At 29.3% G+C, this 18,930-nt stretch overlaps 3 protein-coding genes across 7 annotated transcripts in view; all 3 read left to right on the top strand.

Moving 5' to 3' along the window:
* Positions 1-8,770, top strand: part of LOC107070023 (dual specificity calcium/calmodulin-dependent 3',5'-cyclic nucleotide phosphodiesterase 1) — a 73,925-nt gene extending 65,155 nt beyond the window's left edge. For 4 of the 5 annotated variants that reach the window (XM_015327823.2, XM_015327822.2, XM_015327821.2 and 1 more), the window contains 8 exons: positions 1,488-1,541; positions 3,098-3,347; positions 3,746-4,003; positions 4,449-4,618; positions 4,746-4,991; positions 5,106-5,332; positions 5,444-5,539; positions 5,982-8,770. In XM_015327823.2, the coding sequence (XP_015183309.1) occupies positions 1,488-1,541; positions 3,098-3,347; positions 3,746-4,003; positions 4,449-4,618; positions 4,746-4,991; positions 5,106-5,332; positions 5,444-5,539; positions 5,982-6,070 (1,390 nt within the window). In that variant the 3' untranslated portion in view covers positions 6,071-8,770. The remainder of the gene's footprint in view (positions 1-1,487; positions 1,542-3,097; positions 3,348-3,745; positions 4,004-4,448; positions 4,619-4,745; positions 4,992-5,105; positions 5,333-5,443; positions 5,540-5,981) is intronic. The other variant, XM_015327820.2, reaches the window with a different exon arrangement.
* Positions 8,771-11,922: 3,152 nt separating this feature from the next.
* Positions 11,923-14,606, top strand: LOC149032390 (maltase 1-like). The gene is made up of 8 exons (XM_089173276.1): positions 11,923-12,193; positions 12,276-12,463; positions 12,544-12,813; positions 12,929-13,171; positions 13,233-13,418; positions 13,590-13,845; positions 13,926-14,283; positions 14,433-14,606. Exons 1-8 carry the CDS (start codon positions 12,037-12,039, stop codon positions 14,500-14,502), a joined length of 1,728 nt encoding a protein of 575 aa, XP_089029402.1. The 5' UTR covers positions 11,923-12,036; the 3' UTR covers positions 14,503-14,606.
* Positions 14,607-15,853: 1,247 nt separating this feature from the next.
* On the top strand, positions 15,854-18,699 carry LOC107070028 (maltase 1). The gene is made up of 8 exons (XM_089173355.1): positions 15,854-16,197; positions 16,268-16,455; positions 16,555-16,824; positions 16,896-17,138; positions 17,565-17,750; positions 17,828-18,083; positions 18,154-18,511; positions 18,612-18,699. The coding sequence occupies exons 1-8, from the start codon at positions 16,041-16,043 to the stop codon at positions 18,679-18,681; spliced, it is 1,728 nt and encodes a 575-aa protein (XP_089029481.1). The 5' UTR covers positions 15,854-16,040; the 3' UTR covers positions 18,682-18,699.
* Positions 18,700-18,930: the final 231 nt, after the last annotated feature.

Below are 18,930 nucleotides of genomic sequence, written 5' to 3'. Positions count from 1 at the left end.
AGTGTTGTACAAAGGTATTTTGAAAGGAAACAGTGTTATAGGATGCCATGTTGTAGGAAGGTTCTCGAATTTATGAATCGTGTTATAAGATCCCGTGTTGTGGAAGGGCTACCTGCACTGTATCTTTAAAACTGTCTTTCAATCGATTACTACGTTTCTTCTTTTTATTTTTCCTTTACGTACATTTGGAATTCCGTTTGTGGTATAAATGATTTTGTACGAATCGACGTCACATCGCTCTTCCCTTATCTGATATACCATCACAGTGTACTGATTTATGACGCGGTATGATAAATACGAAAAAGAAAAAAAAATCTTAATCTTAACTCACACACATATACTCCTTTTTCTTTTCTTTTTCTCTAGCGTATCTCTCTACCTCTAGGGAATATAGATCCCCATATTTAAATAGTCGATTTCAAGAGAGAGCTTTTTTATCTCTTTATTTTTTTTTTTTTTTAAAGCTTAGGGGATAATATGATCGATGGCGATCGTGTAACTTTTTTTCTTTTTCTTCTTCTTTTCTAGCGAGTAAGACAAACTATGCTTAGTTTCATCTAACATTAGTTGTATCGTTAGGATTTTTATATTATAAAATAACACTTTGCAATGTTCATAGTCATTTTTTTTTCTTTTTGCAAATGCATTGTAATTTTGTTTATAAAATTATTATAGATTGGTCATACTTGTTTAGAATAAAACGATGGTACGGTTTAATCTAAAGGGAAGACGTGTGTATAATAAAATATTTTGAATTAGGTATTTGTAAAAAGTTAGAAGAATAACTGGGAATCACGTGAGACACTTGAAACACAGCATGAAGATGTTGATTCCAAGCTGCCTGTAAGCCTTTGTAATATTTCACCCTATTTATCTATCTTTCTGTCTTTTTTTAGTTCCATCCCTTTTTTTCTTTCGTTCGGCCCGTTTATACAATAGATTCTTTTTAGGTGTAATATCTTCGCAGTTACTGGATACCTGCCTGCTACAAGTTGCATCGTTAATTATATATACATATATATATTGTTAATAATTATTAATGTATGTATTATGTCTTCTGTCTCCTCTAAGTTCAAGAGAGTGCATGTATACATACACACACACATAGGGCGTTTTTAAAAGTTATTAACTATTCGTTGTACACGTGCTTCAAATTTTAAACGAATTCAGAAAAAAAAGGAATCAAACGGGATCAAACGTTTCCCGTTATCAAATCGGTTAAATTGTCAAACGGGGGTGACTCGAAAGTTCGTCAATGTCAAAAAAAAAGTAACAGAAATAAAAAGTAGAATTGAAGTTATTACGTCCGTCGTAAAAGAAATTTATGCGAATTTTTTCGTCACTCCTTTCTCGTGGTCGAACGGAGACGTTTGTTTGGTTTTTTTGGTTTTTTTTTTTTTGGACAACGGATAGATCGATGTAAAAAGAAAAAGAAAGAAGAAAACCCTCAATGTTACATGTCTTTTCTTTGATGTTTTACATTGTAGAGATGCCGACCAAACGGAATCAGCTGCTACTTGCCGACAAGGTGTACGTCGTAGGTTTGTGCAAAAAGTTTGACTACAACCAACAAAAAAAAACCTATCACGATATTGTTCACCGTTTATTACCTGTTATTATTATTAAATATTTATTAAATAATATTTTCTTCTTCCTGTCACTATATAACACACATACACGAAAAGTATTTTATTTTGCATGACATTTTTCTATATTTTCATCATGATGACATTTTCCAAAAACTGATCTTTAGCTTTTAGAATTGAAATCTAATTCATTTCAGCTATCATCCTAATTTTCTAGATGTACGTACGTTGATAATTAGAAAATTATGTTTCATTTCTTCTTTTTCCATGTAACTATGTAACTCGTGTTAAACGTTTCAACTAATTGAAAAAAAATGAAATAAAACATCTTAACTTCTTTTCTAACAAGTTACCAATAAAATTATTTTATCTTTTATAAACTTTGAAGAATTAATACATATATATTCAATTATTACGTACTTACGTCGTAAATAACATTAGTCGTAGGTTATAATTTTCATTGGTTGCCTGCATTCCTTGTATAGTTATACAATCACTATACGCAAATCGTCGTTGTTAATAACAAAAATGTTTTTCAGGATTATTATCGAAAATGTTTTTACGACTCGTGAATAAAAGTAGGTCGACGATCTTTAAAATCATATAACCAACAGCTGATATATCGTTTATATATATTTTTTTTTGGGAGGGAAGTTTATAAATCGTATTGTAAAATCCTATCGTATATTCGTTTGCTATTGGTAGATAAAATAAAAATGAATCTGTTGTTAATCGTCAACATTTCATTCGTAAAGAGATATTTTTTCATTAAAATAATGTGTTTTCGCGATATATGAAACGACGTCTCGTTCTTATTGTTAAATTCATGTTGATTATTATTGTTTAAAATATACATAAAGAGAGTCGAGTTTTACGATTTAATCAGGGAAAAAGAAACAAACGAAAAATAGGGTATGAAAATATATGTATATTTCGTAAAATGCAAATTATTTTGGGAAAATAATAAAAAAAAAAGAAGAAAAAAAAAAGGATAATCTGTAACTCGATTAAATGCATTTTCCAGTTACACTGTCATTCTCTTTCGATATCACGTATTCGTAAATACAAACGTGTATGTATACTACACGCGTTTGTGCGTGTAGAAAATACCTAAATTCGTGTATTCCTCTCGCGTTGGTTTATTCGTACGATATGTCACCAGATGCGAATTCTCGTCGATTCATTACGCGTACGTTCAGAGAGAAGACGTGTGTACCACGTTGAACAACTTTTCAAGAGAGGGTGGATTGCTTTGATCTAAAATTTGATCTAAATTTCAGTAGACGTGAATTATAAAATCGTGATCGGGTTAAATGAGATTATATTTTTAACAGTTTACAAGTGTATTTCGAGCAAAATGATGATTTTTAGCTTCTTCTATTTTTTAATTTTTTTTTTTTTACTTTTTTTAAATAATAATCGTAAAAGAAGGTAGGATTTTTCCGAAATGTTTCGATTATTGATAAATATCGAAAGATCGTTAATATTAGATTCGTATGATTTTCCTATAGACGATTGGCAGATGAAGATGACGAACTGTCAGAAGTACAACCTGATGCAGTACCACCCGAAGTTCGAGAATGGTTAGCTTCGACTTTTACCAGACAGCTGGCAACGACGAGACGGAAGGCAGACGAAAAACCAAAATTTCGATCTGTCGCTCATGCCATCAGAGCTGGAATATTTGTTGATCGGATTTATAGGAGAGTAACCAATACCGCTCTGATGCAATTTCCGCCAGATGTTGTTAAAGTACTCAAGGTATGTTTGATTTTTTTTCATTCTCAACACGAATGCACATTTATTTTTCTTTGATATTTCATATTAAATCCCTATCACTTTGTCACGTGAAAGGTGACAAGATGAAATATACAGGGGAGGGGGAGAGACATGATTTTATTTAAATTAAACATCCGTAATAAATCAATTGACATCACCTTTTTCTAATCAATTTTTATATTTTTATATTAATTGATGATGGAACTCAAAGAAATTTAGTTTAATTTGTGTTGGTTGTAATTGCTTGACGACTTTTGAATTGCAGTTATTTTAATTAGACAGATCTAGCCTTTAGTTATATACCTTTAAAGCAAGTATTTTAGCAAAAAAAGAACTTTTTCTCTTTCTCTCTAAGAAATCTTAATGAATGTTAATTCAAGACGTTGGACGACTGGTCTTTCGACGTGTTTTCATTGAGCGAAGCTGCACTAGGAGCTCCCGTTAAATACATAGGATACGATCTACTGAATCGTTACGGCATGTTACATAAGTTCAAAGTACCACCCGCGGTTCTGGAATGTTTCTTAGGAAGAATCGAAGAAGGATATTGTAGACATCGGAATCCATATCATAATAATCTTCATGCCGCTGACGTAGCTCAAACTATGCATTACATTTTGTGCCAAACGGGGCTAATGGTAAGTTAACAATTTTAAACATTAACGCGTGTTCATTTTCAGATCAACACGTTTAAAATTTTAAATTATAGAAAGTCATGATATACTTTAAAAAACAAGTACTTAAAGATATTTTTTAGCCATAATTTTTTGGGATTATCATTTTTGAGGTTCTTAAAGGGACCATTTAAAACAATAAACAAATAATTTTGAGATCAATGCGTTTAAAGTTTTAAATTATAGAAAGTCATGATATACTTTAAAAAACAAGTACTTAAAGATATTTTTTAGTAATAATCTTTTGGGATATCATTTTTGAGGTTCCTAGAGGGACCATCTAAAATAATAAACAAATAAAACTTTGATTTTTTGAAAATTCTTTAGTGGTTTTATCTTTTCAAGTTACTTTTCCTAGTTGAAAGTTAAATAATCTTGTAGTTTGACGAGAGAATATTACTTTTTGCAGAATTGGCTGACCGATTTAGAAATATTCTCATCTCTCGTAGCGGCGATTATTCACGACTACGAGCACACCGGGACCACGAACAATTTTCACGTAATGTCTGGCAGTGATACGGCTCTTCTTTATAACGACCGTGCCGTGTTAGAAAATCACCATACATCAGCGAGTTTCAGGTATACAACATTTGCAATTTCGTATCAAAGTTTTGTCACGTATATAACGTTTAGATTTGAACTAAAGAAAATTGGAGAAATAAAGGAAGGATATATATTATTTTTTTTTTTTTTTTTTTTTTTGCAGAATATTAAGGGAAGACGAGTGTAATATTTTGCAAAATTTGTCGCGAGAAGAATACAGAGAATTTCGTTCTCTCGTGATCGACATGGTATTGGCCACCGACATGAGTTATCATTTTCAACAGCTGAAAAATATGAAAAATCTCTTAAGCTTGGCAGAACCTAGCGTTGACAAAAGCAAAGCTGTCAGTCTTGTGCTACACTGTTGCGATATTTCTCATCCAGCGAAAAGATGGGATCTTCATCATAGGTTAGATCATTTTATTTATTTATATCGTAACATTTTCTGTCGAATAATTCACTGGTAATCGAAATAATTTCTCTTTCACGAATTGTGTGCATATGTACATATGTGTGTCTGCAGGTGGACGACGCAGCTGTTGGAAGAGTTTTTCAGGCAAGGAGACAAAGAGAGAGAACTTGGCTTGCCGTTTTCACCATTATGTGATCGAAATAATACATTGGTAGCTGAATCTCAAATCGGTTTTATAGAATTTATCGTTGAACCGAGTATGCAAGTGTGCAGCGACATGTTGGAGACAGTTCTTGCACCTTTGAACGTTAAAGAAAGCGTAGATGAATCTGCTAATGGTAAACATTTTTCAATAATTTCAATAATTATAATTGTCATTATTATTTATTTTGATTTGTACCTGTGGCGGAGTTACAAAAAATTCATCGATAACGTTGTTGTATTCGTAGGTTCAACGCCGGAAAGTAATAGGTTTAAAATAGGCAAACCATGGATACAATGTTTGGCAGAGAACAAACAAATTTGGAAGGAACAAGCAGTTCGTGGTACGTCATTTATAAATAATTGTAATAAAATTGAAAAAATAAAAAATATATTGAAATGGTTCAATCAAAGGAATCGTCATATTTCCTTTACGAACAAACTTTTATGTTTCAAACATAATTTAAATTCTATTTTATTAACCTTTCATAAAAATATTCTCTTTGGAGAACCATCGAACGATAGTTCGAGTTTCCAAGTGCATATTCATTCGACCAATATTCATTTACGCGATAGATTTTTCTTTTAAAATAAATATATTTAGTTTTCATTTTTATATGAAATATTAATTTTGTTTAACAATTTCCAGCCATTTTCACGACTGGAGTATCAATTTGTTTTTTTTTTATCAAATCACTTTGTGTTCTATCTCATCGTGTTGTTCCTTTTCGTTTTATTTTTTTTTTTTTAAATGTAAATACTTTGATCGTTCGTGTATTTCTACAGATGCAGAAATTAGAGCACAAAAGGAAGCTGAACAGAATTCTAATGCCGAAGGGGAAGGGGAAAACGTTCAAACGACCGCCGAAGAGTGAAAAATGTGATTCGATGATTGGATTGGAAGCTTAATAATTTCAAATACCAAATATCTTCTGTGCGATTTTAGGCTACAACAACAAACGAGATTATATTCTCAAAGAAAAAAATACCAAAAAGGATGAAAATAAGAAAAACAAGAGAAAAGAACCAAAAAAAAAAAAAAACTACTCGCGTTTAAGCCGAACCTTCGAAATATTTTTTTTCTTCGTCTCAACACCTTTCTATTTATGAATAGAAATTTACAAAAAAAAAAAAAAGTAATGAAATTTCACCGTGAATGCAAAAGTAGATATTTAATTAGCAAAAAAAAAACAAATCGTGTATGCTACTTATGTAAATGATGATTGTAGCTCTCTCTTTCTCTCTTTCTATATCTTTCTTTCTCTACCTATACACAAATACCTCGATTCTAGTTTTCGTGCAACGACACACAAATTCTCTAAAAACTTTCAAACAAAAAAAAAAACTAACCGAGAACCGTGGAGTTTATTTCAAAGAAAAACGTTGTGTTTATTCTGCCAACTAGAAAGAGAATAATCGATTTTTATTTCACACCTTTTTCTATGAAAGACCTGGTTTGTTGCTGCGTTAGGTTTATTTCTTTTTTCTATTCTCTCTCTCTCTCTTTCTCTCGAAAATCTTTAATATTTTTACGGTCACGTTTGAAAAAAAGTTCTAGTATCGTAGCCTAAAACGATAGATGACAAGACGCGTTATACAAAGTTAGACGATAAAACAACGTATATCTTGTTCATAAAAAAAGAACAAAAAAAATAGAAAAGGAAATAGTATCTGATAAAATTGTTAGATCATAGTATGATGAAAACTATGCTAAATTTATTCTTACATCGTCAATGCTATTTCTATTCGTCTTTTTCTTCTTTTTTCTTTTCATCTAACGTTAGAAATGCATAGAAATGCATAGAAATGCATAGAAATGCCCATGTACGTTCTTCGTAGATTAACAGATAAAATTCCAAAATATTCTAATCTCAACGAATACTTAGAGAACAGAATTGTTTAAAATAATATTCGAAACGCATCGATTAAATCATTACATTTGAAATTATTTAAATAAATAAGAAAATAAGATTGAACGATAACGAGGATGCAAAAGAAAAGAAAAAAATACAAAAGGGAAAAATAATAAATCAAATGAATAATTTTATCAAACTTCAGATAAAATATCTGAATGGGTTTAATCGTTGTTTATGTTTTTTTTTGTTTTTAATTTTATTTTATTATTTTTAATTCTTCTCTTCTCGTAATTGCACGAACGACGTTATTCGATGATGGGGATTCTTGTAAATATGCTTCAACGAAACGCACATTAAAACTTATTTTTCTACTTTCACATTTACCATGACGAATAAAGTTAAAGGATGGAAGTTACAAGCAAAAAAATCGAACACGTACGTGTAAATATTAAACGCGTACTATTATTTAATGAAATAGTTCTATTAAAAGATATTTTAATATTAAATTCTTACTGAAGAAACATTTTTGTAGGAATAAATATATTTTTTGGGTTCGATTATTACGCACAAGCAAATAGCAAGTATTACTATCTATCTATCCGTTCCTTTTCGAATAAAACATCTCTTTCGTTTGAAGAGAAGATGGAAATAGACGAAAGTAAGAAGATAAATCCCCGTGTCGTACTTTGGAAAAAGGGTCTCGAACGTTAAACGGATTTATGGGATTTTATGGAGATTTTTTTGCAAGATGAAAGTATATGCCTGCATTATCTCTCTCTCTCTCTCTCTCCCTCCTTCTCTCTCTCACATTCTTTGAATCGATCGATCTATCGAAAAGGTTGGGGGTGGGTGGAAGAGGAAAAGAAAGAGAAGGTTCATACGATTTTACTTGTAAAGCCTTAACCAATTAGAATTCTCGAAAGTATAATAATTAATAGACATAAATAAGACATCTTATTTACTTACATATATATATATATATATATATATATATATATATATATATATATATATATATATATATATATATATAGTCACGTGATAGATACACACAGTTATCTATTCATGAAAGCGTCGAGGTTGAGCTTTAATCGATGTATAATTAATGTAAAAGATTTCAATTAGTGTCTCGTTAGTGTTTATTTAAATATGTATGTGTGTGAATGTGTGCGTGTAAATGCTATGTAAATGTATATGTCAAAAAAAATTATATATATATATATGTGAGTCGGATTGAGAGCCAATGTATGATGTGGGGGTACACGTTTTCACGTATGATGAGCTCCCAATGATCGTTTTATTTGTCCGACAATGATGATGATGATGATGATGATGAAAAAGAATACTCGTTAGAAGGATACCAAGTTTTACCTGTGAGGTCTGCGGTAATTTACAACATATATCTTTGGCAGCCATTAGGAATTTATCTTTCAATTATGCAACTCTTTTAGATCACGTAACTAAACGTATCCGCAAGTATTTATTCGCGGTAACGTAACTACTGCTACTACTACTATTACTAAAACCTAATCGTCATAGATGATGATGATGATGATGATGACGATGCTTAGTTGGAGAATAATTACAGTTCTCTTTGTATATATTATATAAAAATGTAGAGACGTTATTATCATTTTATCAAGTGTTATAATCGAAAAATATCTTTCGAGAAATACACACATACATAGAGAGAGTGAGAGAGAGAGAGAGAGAGAGAGAGACGAAAAAAGGACCAAGAAAAAGCTAAGAGGTAAACGTATCTTTTTACGTATCTGTCGTCGTTTTTGTCGTAGTAGTAGTAGTAATATTAGTAGTAGTAAATAGTAGTAGTAGTAGTAGTAGTAGTAGTAGTAATGCACTTACACTCTCGCGGTACATCTAACAAAAGTTTCTAAATAAAGTATAAAACACGTTTCAAGTCGTTTACTTAGAAACATACGTACGAACAAAAAGAAAAGAATAAAAAGAAAAGAAAAGAAAAGAAAAGAAAAGAAAAGAAAAGAAAAGAAAAGAAAAGAAAAGGAAAAACTAAGAAGAAAATAAAAAGGTGTAGTTTAATACATTTTGAACATCTTCGTCGAGTGAGAGTACATGAGGGAGGAGGGTGGTGCAAACTATTCTGTAAGAGAAAATAATATAATAATACTTTATAGTTGAAACACGTTCAAACACATATCCGTCCTTATTTAATTTTTATTGTGTTTTTTTTTTTTTTAATTTTATTCTATCGTTAGTTAGTTAGTGTGTCATTTGTCGTTTTAATAAACAGCATGATACAAAGGTGAGAAGGTATCTACGTTTCATGTGTGTATCTCTCTCTCTCTCTCTCTCTCTCTCTCTCTCATTTTTGAAACGGGGTAAAGTATATACTTAGATTAATGTATATAGAAAACATTCTGCGCGTAAACTTATTTATTTTTAATAGCTGGCACACAACTAAATACTACTACTCTTTTATAAATGAATGTTGCAAATTGAAAGTAGCGCACTTTAATAAATCGCTCGCACACAACACTACTATTACTACTCACCTCAAGAAACAACACCGTTCCTTTGAATAAACGTCAATTTATCAATTTCATTTATTCGAAGTTGGACGACACAACGTACGATTTACGTTCTCTCGATTTTAAAACGTTTTTATTACAATATATATATATATGTGTGTGTGTGCCTGTGTGTGCGTATAGGAGTTGTGTACTCTAGTTACTATTTATAAACAGAGAGGAAAGAACAAAATAATAATAAAGAAGAAGGAATATATATATATAGATATATATCAAGTAAAGTGAATTTTTTGTCAAAGTAAAATCTAGTCGAAATATTTGACTTGAGACGTAAAAGGTCTGCGCGTTTGTTTAAGTAATTGAAAAAAAAAAAAACTGAAAAAAGAACAAAAAAAATAACATTACAATTTACAAAATAATATATATATATATAACACGCAAGAACGAGATTATCAAGTGAAAATATTCCGACGTGAACACAAAGTAAGAAATACGAATTAAAAAGAGTATCCTTCTTGCGACAGATGAGGGGCCAAAACGCGTGATAGAAAATAAGATTATGTACCTATATTGGACGTAGGTTTTGTAAAAAATAAAAAAAAATAAAATAAAAAGAATAGTATCGGATCGCACGATTGAAAAAAAAAATTAATAATATATATATATATATATATATATGTATATGCAAAAGTTGAGTGGAAAAAAAAATGAATATTTCCGATAAATCCTTTCGATAATTTTTAACATCATCCTCTCGAATAATTTTCGTGAGTGTACGATCATTATTATTATTATTATTATTATTATTATTATTATTATTATTATTATTATTATTATTATTATTATTATTATTATTATCTTAAGTAAATAGAAAAACTTTTATCAATCTTATGATTGAACGAACGCGATCCGATATTTTTCTCTCTTTTTCTCTCTAATTCGCGTTAAATAAAAAAAAATCGACGACGGTACAGGCCTTTTCCTATGCGATGCTAAAATTTTGACCAAAAAAAATAATAATTTGAAAGATGACACAAATTATACAATACTTTAGGACGTTTTTTCCGCATACGTACAAATTATATACGCTTTCATTTTAATTACGATTAATGTATAATAATATCTCATTATTATTATTATTATTATTATTATTATTATTATTATTATTATTATTGTCATTAATATTAATACTTAATTATTAATATTAGTGTATGAAAACTCAAAAAAAGAAAAATAATTGTAGAAGAAAGAGGATGATTATTATAATTTGTTTTTTTTTTGCCGAATCTTGACGATTTTTAAAAGAGAAAAAAAAGCTAGCTTCGTATAATTATAATAATTAAATAATACTCGACCAATAAAATTAAATACTTGAACTAAGCATACATTGACGTAAATGTACACAATAAATTACGTCTAACTCGGGGGAATCACTTTTTCTTTTCTTTTTTTTTTTTTGTTGCTTTTTTCTAATATTTTACAACTTGGAAATAATACTTAAGCAAATTAACTTTTAAGTAAATGATGTTTGTTATTGACAACGTCGTCGATACGTCGTTGTTTCGACGTTATGCATTTGATATCTTTGCAAATTGGGATATTTTAACATTTAAAACTTCTGTAATTCATTTATTCAATGCAATTCGATACGATAAACATGTACATAAATCGTTCATTTCCGCACTGTATATGTTTGATGTGATGTGATTAATCAAAAAAAGAATATATATATAAAAAAAATATATATATATATTATCCAAAAATCATGTAAAATTAGCGCTGTATTCTCTATAATTCTACCGAGAAATAAAAATACTCGATTAGTTACAGATTCGATTTCAATTTTAACGCATTGATTCTCATTATGATTCTCATTATGACATATGATACATACAGTCAGATTATTCCAATGCAAATGATAATTTGTTTTTCAATCATTCATTCATCTAATTTGAATTATATCTTTGTTTATTAATGTTCGTTGCAAAATAAATGAAACAAGGTATGCTGATTTAATCATATATCATGTTATATGACGATTAAATGTTTAATGGTAAGTATTTATCATCACGCAGTTGTTAAAGGAAGTCTTATCTTACAATAGCAGATTGTAGATGATCTGATAAATCGATTAGAGATTTGTAGGAATTGTTTTGTTGTTTCTTGACATTTAAAGAATGCATTCCAAAAGAAAAAGAAAAAATCCCATCAAACTACATACATATGTGAGACAGTATATTATTTTCCTTATCATAAATTTTTCTTAGAATAATTATCGTCCAATTAAAAATTTCCTTCTTATAAAATGCAATGAAAAAAAAAAAAAAAAAAAAACAAGAAAAAAACAGAAAAAAAAGAATGAATCGACTTTTTATTGATAGTGCAAACTAAATGATAAGGTATCGTGTAAATTTTTATATTTAGGTAGTATATTTATATAAGGTTTTTCCTAGGTGGTACATCAAACAAATTGCAAACATGTTGCGCTTACTTTGTATATGTTCGTTGTTATTTGCAACGGGTCTCGTCAATGGCGAGATTAAAAATAAAGGATGGTGGAAGAATGCAGTGTTTTATCAAATTTATCCCAGGAGTTTCATGGATTTGAACAACGATGGAATTGGTGATTTAAATGGTAAGAATTAATTCAAATTTGTTATGAAATGATTCAATAATTTTCCACACCCAAAACATCAATCATGATTGAAACTAAACAGGTATTACTTCGAAATTGGAACATTTCGTTGATGCTGGGGTTGATGGAATATGGTTATCACCCATTTATGCTAGTCCAATGGTAGATTTTGGTTACGACATATCAGATTTCAGAGCAATACATCCAGATTTTGGTACCATGAAAGATTTCGAAGCTTTGTTAGCAAAAGCAAAGAAACTTGGATTAAAGGTAGATGGTTTTTAATTGTCCTAAATTCTAAAAAAATGAAAAATGAATATTATTCACGATAATTTGTTTATATTTCTCAGTTAGTTCTCGATCTCGTGCCAAATCATACGTCACATGAACACGAATGGTTCAAAAAAGCTTTAGCTGGTATTAAAAAATACAAGGATTATTATATTTGGAAAAAGGGACGAAAAAATGACGGTGTAACACCACCAAATAATTGGATCAGTGTTTTCAGTGGCCCTGCATGGACGTATAATGAAACCATGAAGGAATGGTATTTCCATCAATTCGAATACAGGCAACCAGATTTGAATTACAGTAATCCCGATGTGCGAGCTGAAATGGAAGTAAGTTGAACTCGAATTTTTGATTGAAAATCTTTAGATCATTCTTTTTTCTTTCATTTTTCGAATTGGAAACTTCATTAGAATCGAGGTGATATATTTTGCGGTTTATTTTTAGGAAGTCATACGATTTTGGTTACGTAAAGGTATTGATGGTTTTCGCGTTGACGCAGTTCCACATTTATTCGAAGTTGATGATCTTCGTGACGAGCCCAGAAGTTTTGATCCAACTACGACAGAACGCGATTATGCTTATTTAGATCATATTTATACTAAAGACGATCCAAGAACTTACGAATTAGTCCAAAGTTGGAGAAAAGTTCTCGATGATTATGCAAATGCCAATAACGAGGATGAAAAGGTACGAATACCTTTAATAAATTTGATTGAATGAACCAATCGTATGTTCGTACACGTTTTAGGTGATGATGACGGAAGCATATACCGATTTACAAAATACTACGAAATATTATGATTATGGTTCTCATATACCATTTAATTTCAAATTGATCACTGATGTCAATCACACCTCGAGTGCTACCGAATTTAAAGATACCATCGAATCATGGATTCGAGAAATGCCAAAGAATGGTGTTGCCAATTGGGTGGTAAGTTGATCAACATTACATAGTATAACTATTGTTAATAAATTATATATATTGTAATAAAATTTTTACGGGATTTAATATTATTTTATTTTAATATTTATATTTGTTACATTTTGTAAAAATATTTACTATTAAAAATTATAATTACTTTAATTATTATACTATTTATAGTTGGGAAACCACGATCGTAGTCGTACGATATCGCGTTATCCAAAAAGAGGTAATCAAATGCTTATGCTACCAATGATTTTACCTGGAGTTGCTGTAACTTATTATGGCGAAGAAATTGGTATGGTTGACAAAAGAGACATTTCATGGGAAGACACCCAAGATCCACAAGCTTGCAATGCCGGAAAAGACAAATATTCTGAACGATCTCGCGATCCTAATCGTACACCTTTCCAATGGGATTATACCGTTAATGCAGGTAAAAAAGAAATTATATAATTCACGAATTTCATTATCATCATTAAGTCAACAAATCAAATTGAATTTATTGTTTAATAGGTTTCAACAATGGTTCTAAAACGTGGCTTCCAGTTCATGAAAATTATAAAGTATTGAATTTATTAGATCAAACGAATTCTACCGATCAATCCTACTACAAAATTTATCGATCATTGATTAAATTACGCAAAACATCGCGAGTTCTTAAAGAAGGTTCATTGAAATTAAAAGTATTGAAATTGAACACGGATTATTGTTACAATTGTGAAGTATTATCTATAACTCGTGAAATTCCTGGTCAATCGATGACACTGTTAATGAGTTTCTCACCAGTTGTAACAACTCATGTTAATTTGAACGACGTAATGACTCTTTATAACAATACGTATGTTGAAATCGATGCTTATCATACACAAAGGTATTTATTAAATAATTATTTTTTATTTAGACTATTAATATTGGTTAAAACCCTTTTCGTTACGGCATCATATGCATGAACGACGTATACGAAAAGGTTGACAATTTAAATAAATAATTTTTAAATATTATATTTTTTTTTATTTGCAGATATAAATTATATTTCAACTACGCATATATCGTTCCTTGGGAAGGAATCGTCATTTCATCTAGCAATTAAATTATTTATCAATACCGACAGTATTTTTATTATGTGAAATTATTGCATAATGTGTGTAACTTTTTAGTGATAAAACTTAAATAAAATTTTATTAAAAAGGCAAACTAATTTTTTATTTAAATCCGGAAAGTATAGTGGTCATTATCATAACAAAAAATAACCAATCTAATGTTTAGAAATGTATAATTGCAATAATACGAATACTACAAATTGTGTAATACACTGTAACATGATCATTCAATTAACACAAATAAAAATTCAATCGTATTGCTGATAATTATCAGACTCTCCATGGTATTTGATCAAAATCAATATTTATTTCGCATGTTCCTTATCGATCAAATCTTTTTGAGTAGCCAATATTTCTTTTGATCGTGCAAAAAGATAATTCATTTGAAAATAAATAATAATTGGTTGTGATTCACGTAGTATCAACGTGCATGCCTTTGACTTTGAAACAGTGGAAAAGGTCAACAAGTCATACAATTTATAAAATACGCCTTAGGAATTATTTTTCAATCTTCAAATATAATTATTCTCGTGTGATAGAATTATTTAATAAATATTGCAATATAATTTATTACAATAAACATATATTACCATATTTCCCATGTATTTTCAAATGTTATCTTAATTTTATTTAAAAGCTAATAATTTCTATTTGTTTTTTAGTTATTTAGTTTTTATAGTCTTCAATAAATATAAAATATATTTTATCTTTTATGATTCCTATGTAGGATAGCTGTTCCTATGGGGGTTTTTACATGATAGACACATATATGAGATTACAAAAATAAAAAAAGTTAAAATTTGTTACATATATTTATGTTTTTTTTTATATTATTCTCTTCACCATCAATAAAAATTTAATTAAATTATTAAATAATTAAATTATATTTTTAATAAACTTAAATTTGCAATATTTAGATTTGATTTTTATAGATAATTTTTCTTCCAAATATATGTATATGTATATTTGTTATGTAACAAGTATAATTAATTTGTATACAGAATAAGTTAGGTTACTATAATACAATGGTTATCTTTTAGAATCTTTTTTTTGTGTGTACAAATTTCACGATTAAAATGATAATCGATTAATACATGAAGTAGGGTACTTTTATTTAATCATCATTCCAAAGAGATAAACGTATCATAATAAGTACGTGTTGTCATATGGAATGTAATAAAGATTATTTTAATCAAGGTTTTTGATACGTTGTTCGATTAAATGAAAGATATTACAAAATGTTCACTTTTGTTTGTTTATTGTTTATTCCATTTAGAATTAAATAAACTATAACTTTTTGTAAATAATTGATAATCTTCTCGTATTAATTAAAAACTATAATGTTAACAATATTTAAGAAAAAAATCAAGAAAAATTTAGGCTATATATTATTTACAAAAAAAAAATTAATTAGATCTTTTTAATATCGTCAAAATCATTGATAAAAGATAGCTTATCAGAAAATTCAATAATTTAGTGGTACATTTATAAGGAAGATCTTTCCAGGTAGTGCATCACAGTTGCAAACATGTTTCGTTTGGTCAGCTTATGTACATTATTGTTCGTAACAAGTTTCGTCAATGGCGAAATCAAAAATAAAGTATGGTGGAAGAATGCAGTATTCTATCAAATCTATCCACGAAGTTTCATGGATTCCAATGGTGATGGAATCGGTGATTTAAATGGTAAGATTTTTCTGAATAAATTCAATCATTTAATTTATCTCAACCATCATTGTGATTGGCAATTAAACAGGTATTGCATCAAAATTGGAACATTTCGTTGAAACTGGGATTGATGGAATATGGATTTCACCAATTTATGCTAGTCCAATGGTAGATTTTGGTTACGACATATCCAATTTCAAAGCAATACATCCAGATTATGGTACCATGCAAGATTTCGATGCAATGGTCGCAAAAGCAAAGAAACTTGGATTAAGAGTATGATCATTTCAGATGGTTTTTCTTTGTAATACTGTCCTAAGTTTTTCTAAATTCATTTTGTTGATATTTTAAGGATAATTTGTTTAATTTTCACAGGTAATTCTTGATTTCGTACCGAATCATACGTCAGATAAACACGAATGGTTTCAAAAGGCTTTAGCTGGTGTAAAAAAATACAAGGATTATTATATTTGGAGAAAAGGACGTAATAATGATGGTTCAATGCCACCAAACAATTGGATTAGTCGATTCAGTGGTCCAGCTTGGACTTATGATAAAACCATGAACGAATGGTATTTACATCAATTCGAATACAGACAACCAGATTTAAATTACAATAATCCCGAAGTTTGTGCTGAAATGGATGTAAGTTACAATTATCAAATTAAAAATTAGCAATTTTTAATTGAAAATAATCATTTTTATTTTGTTTCTAGGAAGTGCTTCGATTTTGGCTACGTAAAGGTGTTGATGGTTTTCGAGTGGATGCCATTCCTTTTCTTTTCGAGCGTGATGATCTTCGCGATGAACCTAGAAGCTTTAACCCAGATACCACCACTCGAGATTATGGTTACTTAAATCACATTTATACCATTGACGATCAACGAACCTATGATATGGTAAAAAGTTGGAGAAAAGTTCTCGATGATTATGCCAATGCCAATAATTCGGATGAAAAGGTACGAATATATTTAAACAAAATTTTTTAAATATTACTATTACTATATCTACTTGTATGGTTGTTTGTAAAAAGAAAAAACAGGGAGTTAGTAATTGGTGATAAACCAAACGAATGAAAGAAACAAAAATTAAATTAAATAAAAATGAACAGTCCCTTCACCAAAGATGTAATTTGAATTAGTTTTCTTCTGTATTTTATTTTTATACTTGTAGTTGTGTGTAAGATGTTATCACAACAAGTTTTTGTGTATTTTTGTATTTTGTAATCATTTAAGGTGTGCCTTTTTTTTATCTGAAGGTCTTATATTTGTGGGTGTGTTCATCTTTCAATTAATGAATTGTTTTTTTGATTCGACAAACATTCTACTTAAGCAAGTATATCAAAACGTAAAATAACTAATCAAATATTTGTACACGTTTCTAAGGTGATAATGACCGAAGCTTATACTAATCTAAAAAATACTACGAAATATTATCAGTATGGCGCTCAAATACCATTTAATTTTCAATTGATCTCGGACATCAATCAAAATTCAAAAGCAGATGATTTTAAAAGAATTATCGAACAATGGATGGAACATACTCCAAAGAATGGAGTTGCAAATTGGGTGGTAAGATGAAATATCCTGTTATAATTTTTTATAATTGTTAAACAAATTATCTGGTAATATAATTATTTTAATTATAGTTGGGAAATCACGATAATAGTCGTGTTGGGTCACGTTTTCCAAATAGGACTATGCAATTGAATATGATGACGATGATTTTGCCAGGAGTTGGTGTAACTTATTACGGTGAAGAAATTGGAATGGTTGACAAAAGGGACATATCCTGGAAAGATACGAAGGATCCACAAGCTTGTAATGCTGGAAAGGACAAATACAAATATGAATCTCGTGATCCAGCACGTACACCCTTTCAATGGGACAATAGCAGAAATGCTGGTAAGATTTGAATTTGGATTGAATTAGGATTACGTCTTGATGATATTACAAATAATTAATTTATTGGCAGGATTCAGTAAAGCTAATCGAACGTGGATACCTGTACATGAAAATTACAAAAGATTGAATTTATTAAATCAAAAGAATTCTAAAGAACAATCGCTTTACAAGATATATCAATCTTTGATTAAATTGCGCAAAACATCGAGTGCTATTAAAAATGGTTCATTGAAGGTAAATGTGTTGAAGCTTAACACGGATTATTGTTATAATTGCGAGGTATTAGCTATCAATCGAGAAGTACCTGGAGAATCAGTAACTTTATTAATGAGTTTCTCACCTGTGATAACAACTCGTGTTAATTTGAAGGATGTAATGACCCTTTATAACAATACCTACGTTGAAATCGATGCATATCATACTAAAAGGTATTTAAATAAATAATCATATTTTTTTATTTGGATTGTTATTATATTTATGATTTAAACAAAATTTAACTCACTTCAAATCTTATTTTTTCATTTGCAGATTTAAAAAATCTCACAATTTCGCATATCTTGCACCTTGGCAAGCAATGATCTTATCATCTAGCAATTAAATTTAATAAACCAATTTATATATATATATATATATTGGATGTTTTATATGCAAAATTTTAAATTGGATTTTTAACGAAATGCAGTACGAGGGTCGTAAAACGAATGATCTTGTATAAAAATTTGTAACAGTAGGAAAACTACATAAATAAAAGGAACTTTACTATCCAATTGACGCATAGAAAAATCCTATCTCGTTGCTGATAATTATCTACTCTCCCGTTGTATTTTATCGTTCAATATTTATTTCT

This window comes from Polistes dominula, unplaced genomic scaffold (genome assembly GCF_049000335.1).
Source record: "Polistes dominula isolate Pdom_NZ unplaced genomic scaffold, Pdom_raw_medaka scaffold_35, whole genome shotgun sequence".
Lineage (NCBI taxonomy): Eukaryota > Metazoa > Arthropoda > Insecta > Hymenoptera > Vespidae > Polistes > Polistes dominula.
The sequence above is the reverse complement of the archived record's forward strand: the minus strand, read 5'-3'. Positions and strand labels throughout refer to the sequence as shown.

Excerpts from the sequence above, each read along its gene's own strand:
- LOC149032390 (XM_089173276.1), top strand. The coding sequence starts at position 12,037 with ATGTTGCGCTTACTTTGTATATGTTCGTTGTTATTTGCAACGGGTCTC. Across the intron at positions 13,419-13,589 it reads ATGGTGTTGCCAATTGGGTG|TTGGGAAACCACGATCGTAG; the intron begins GTAAGTTGATCA and ends TACTATTTATAG. Across the intron at positions 14,284-14,432 it reads GATGCTTATCATACACAAAG|ATATAAATTATATTTCAACT; the intron begins GTATTTATTAAA and ends TTTTATTTGCAG.
- LOC107070028 (XM_089173355.1), top strand. The coding sequence starts at position 16,041 with ATGTTTCGTTTGGTCAGCTTATGTACATTATTGTTCGTAACAAGTTTC. Across the intron at positions 16,198-16,267 it reads TGGAATCGGTGATTTAAATG|GTATTGCATCAAAATTGGAA; the intron begins GTAAGATTTTTC and ends GCAATTAAACAG. Across the intron at positions 17,139-17,564 it reads CCAATAATTCGGATGAAAAG|GTGATAATGACCGAAGCTTA; the intron begins GTACGAATATAT and ends CACGTTTCTAAG.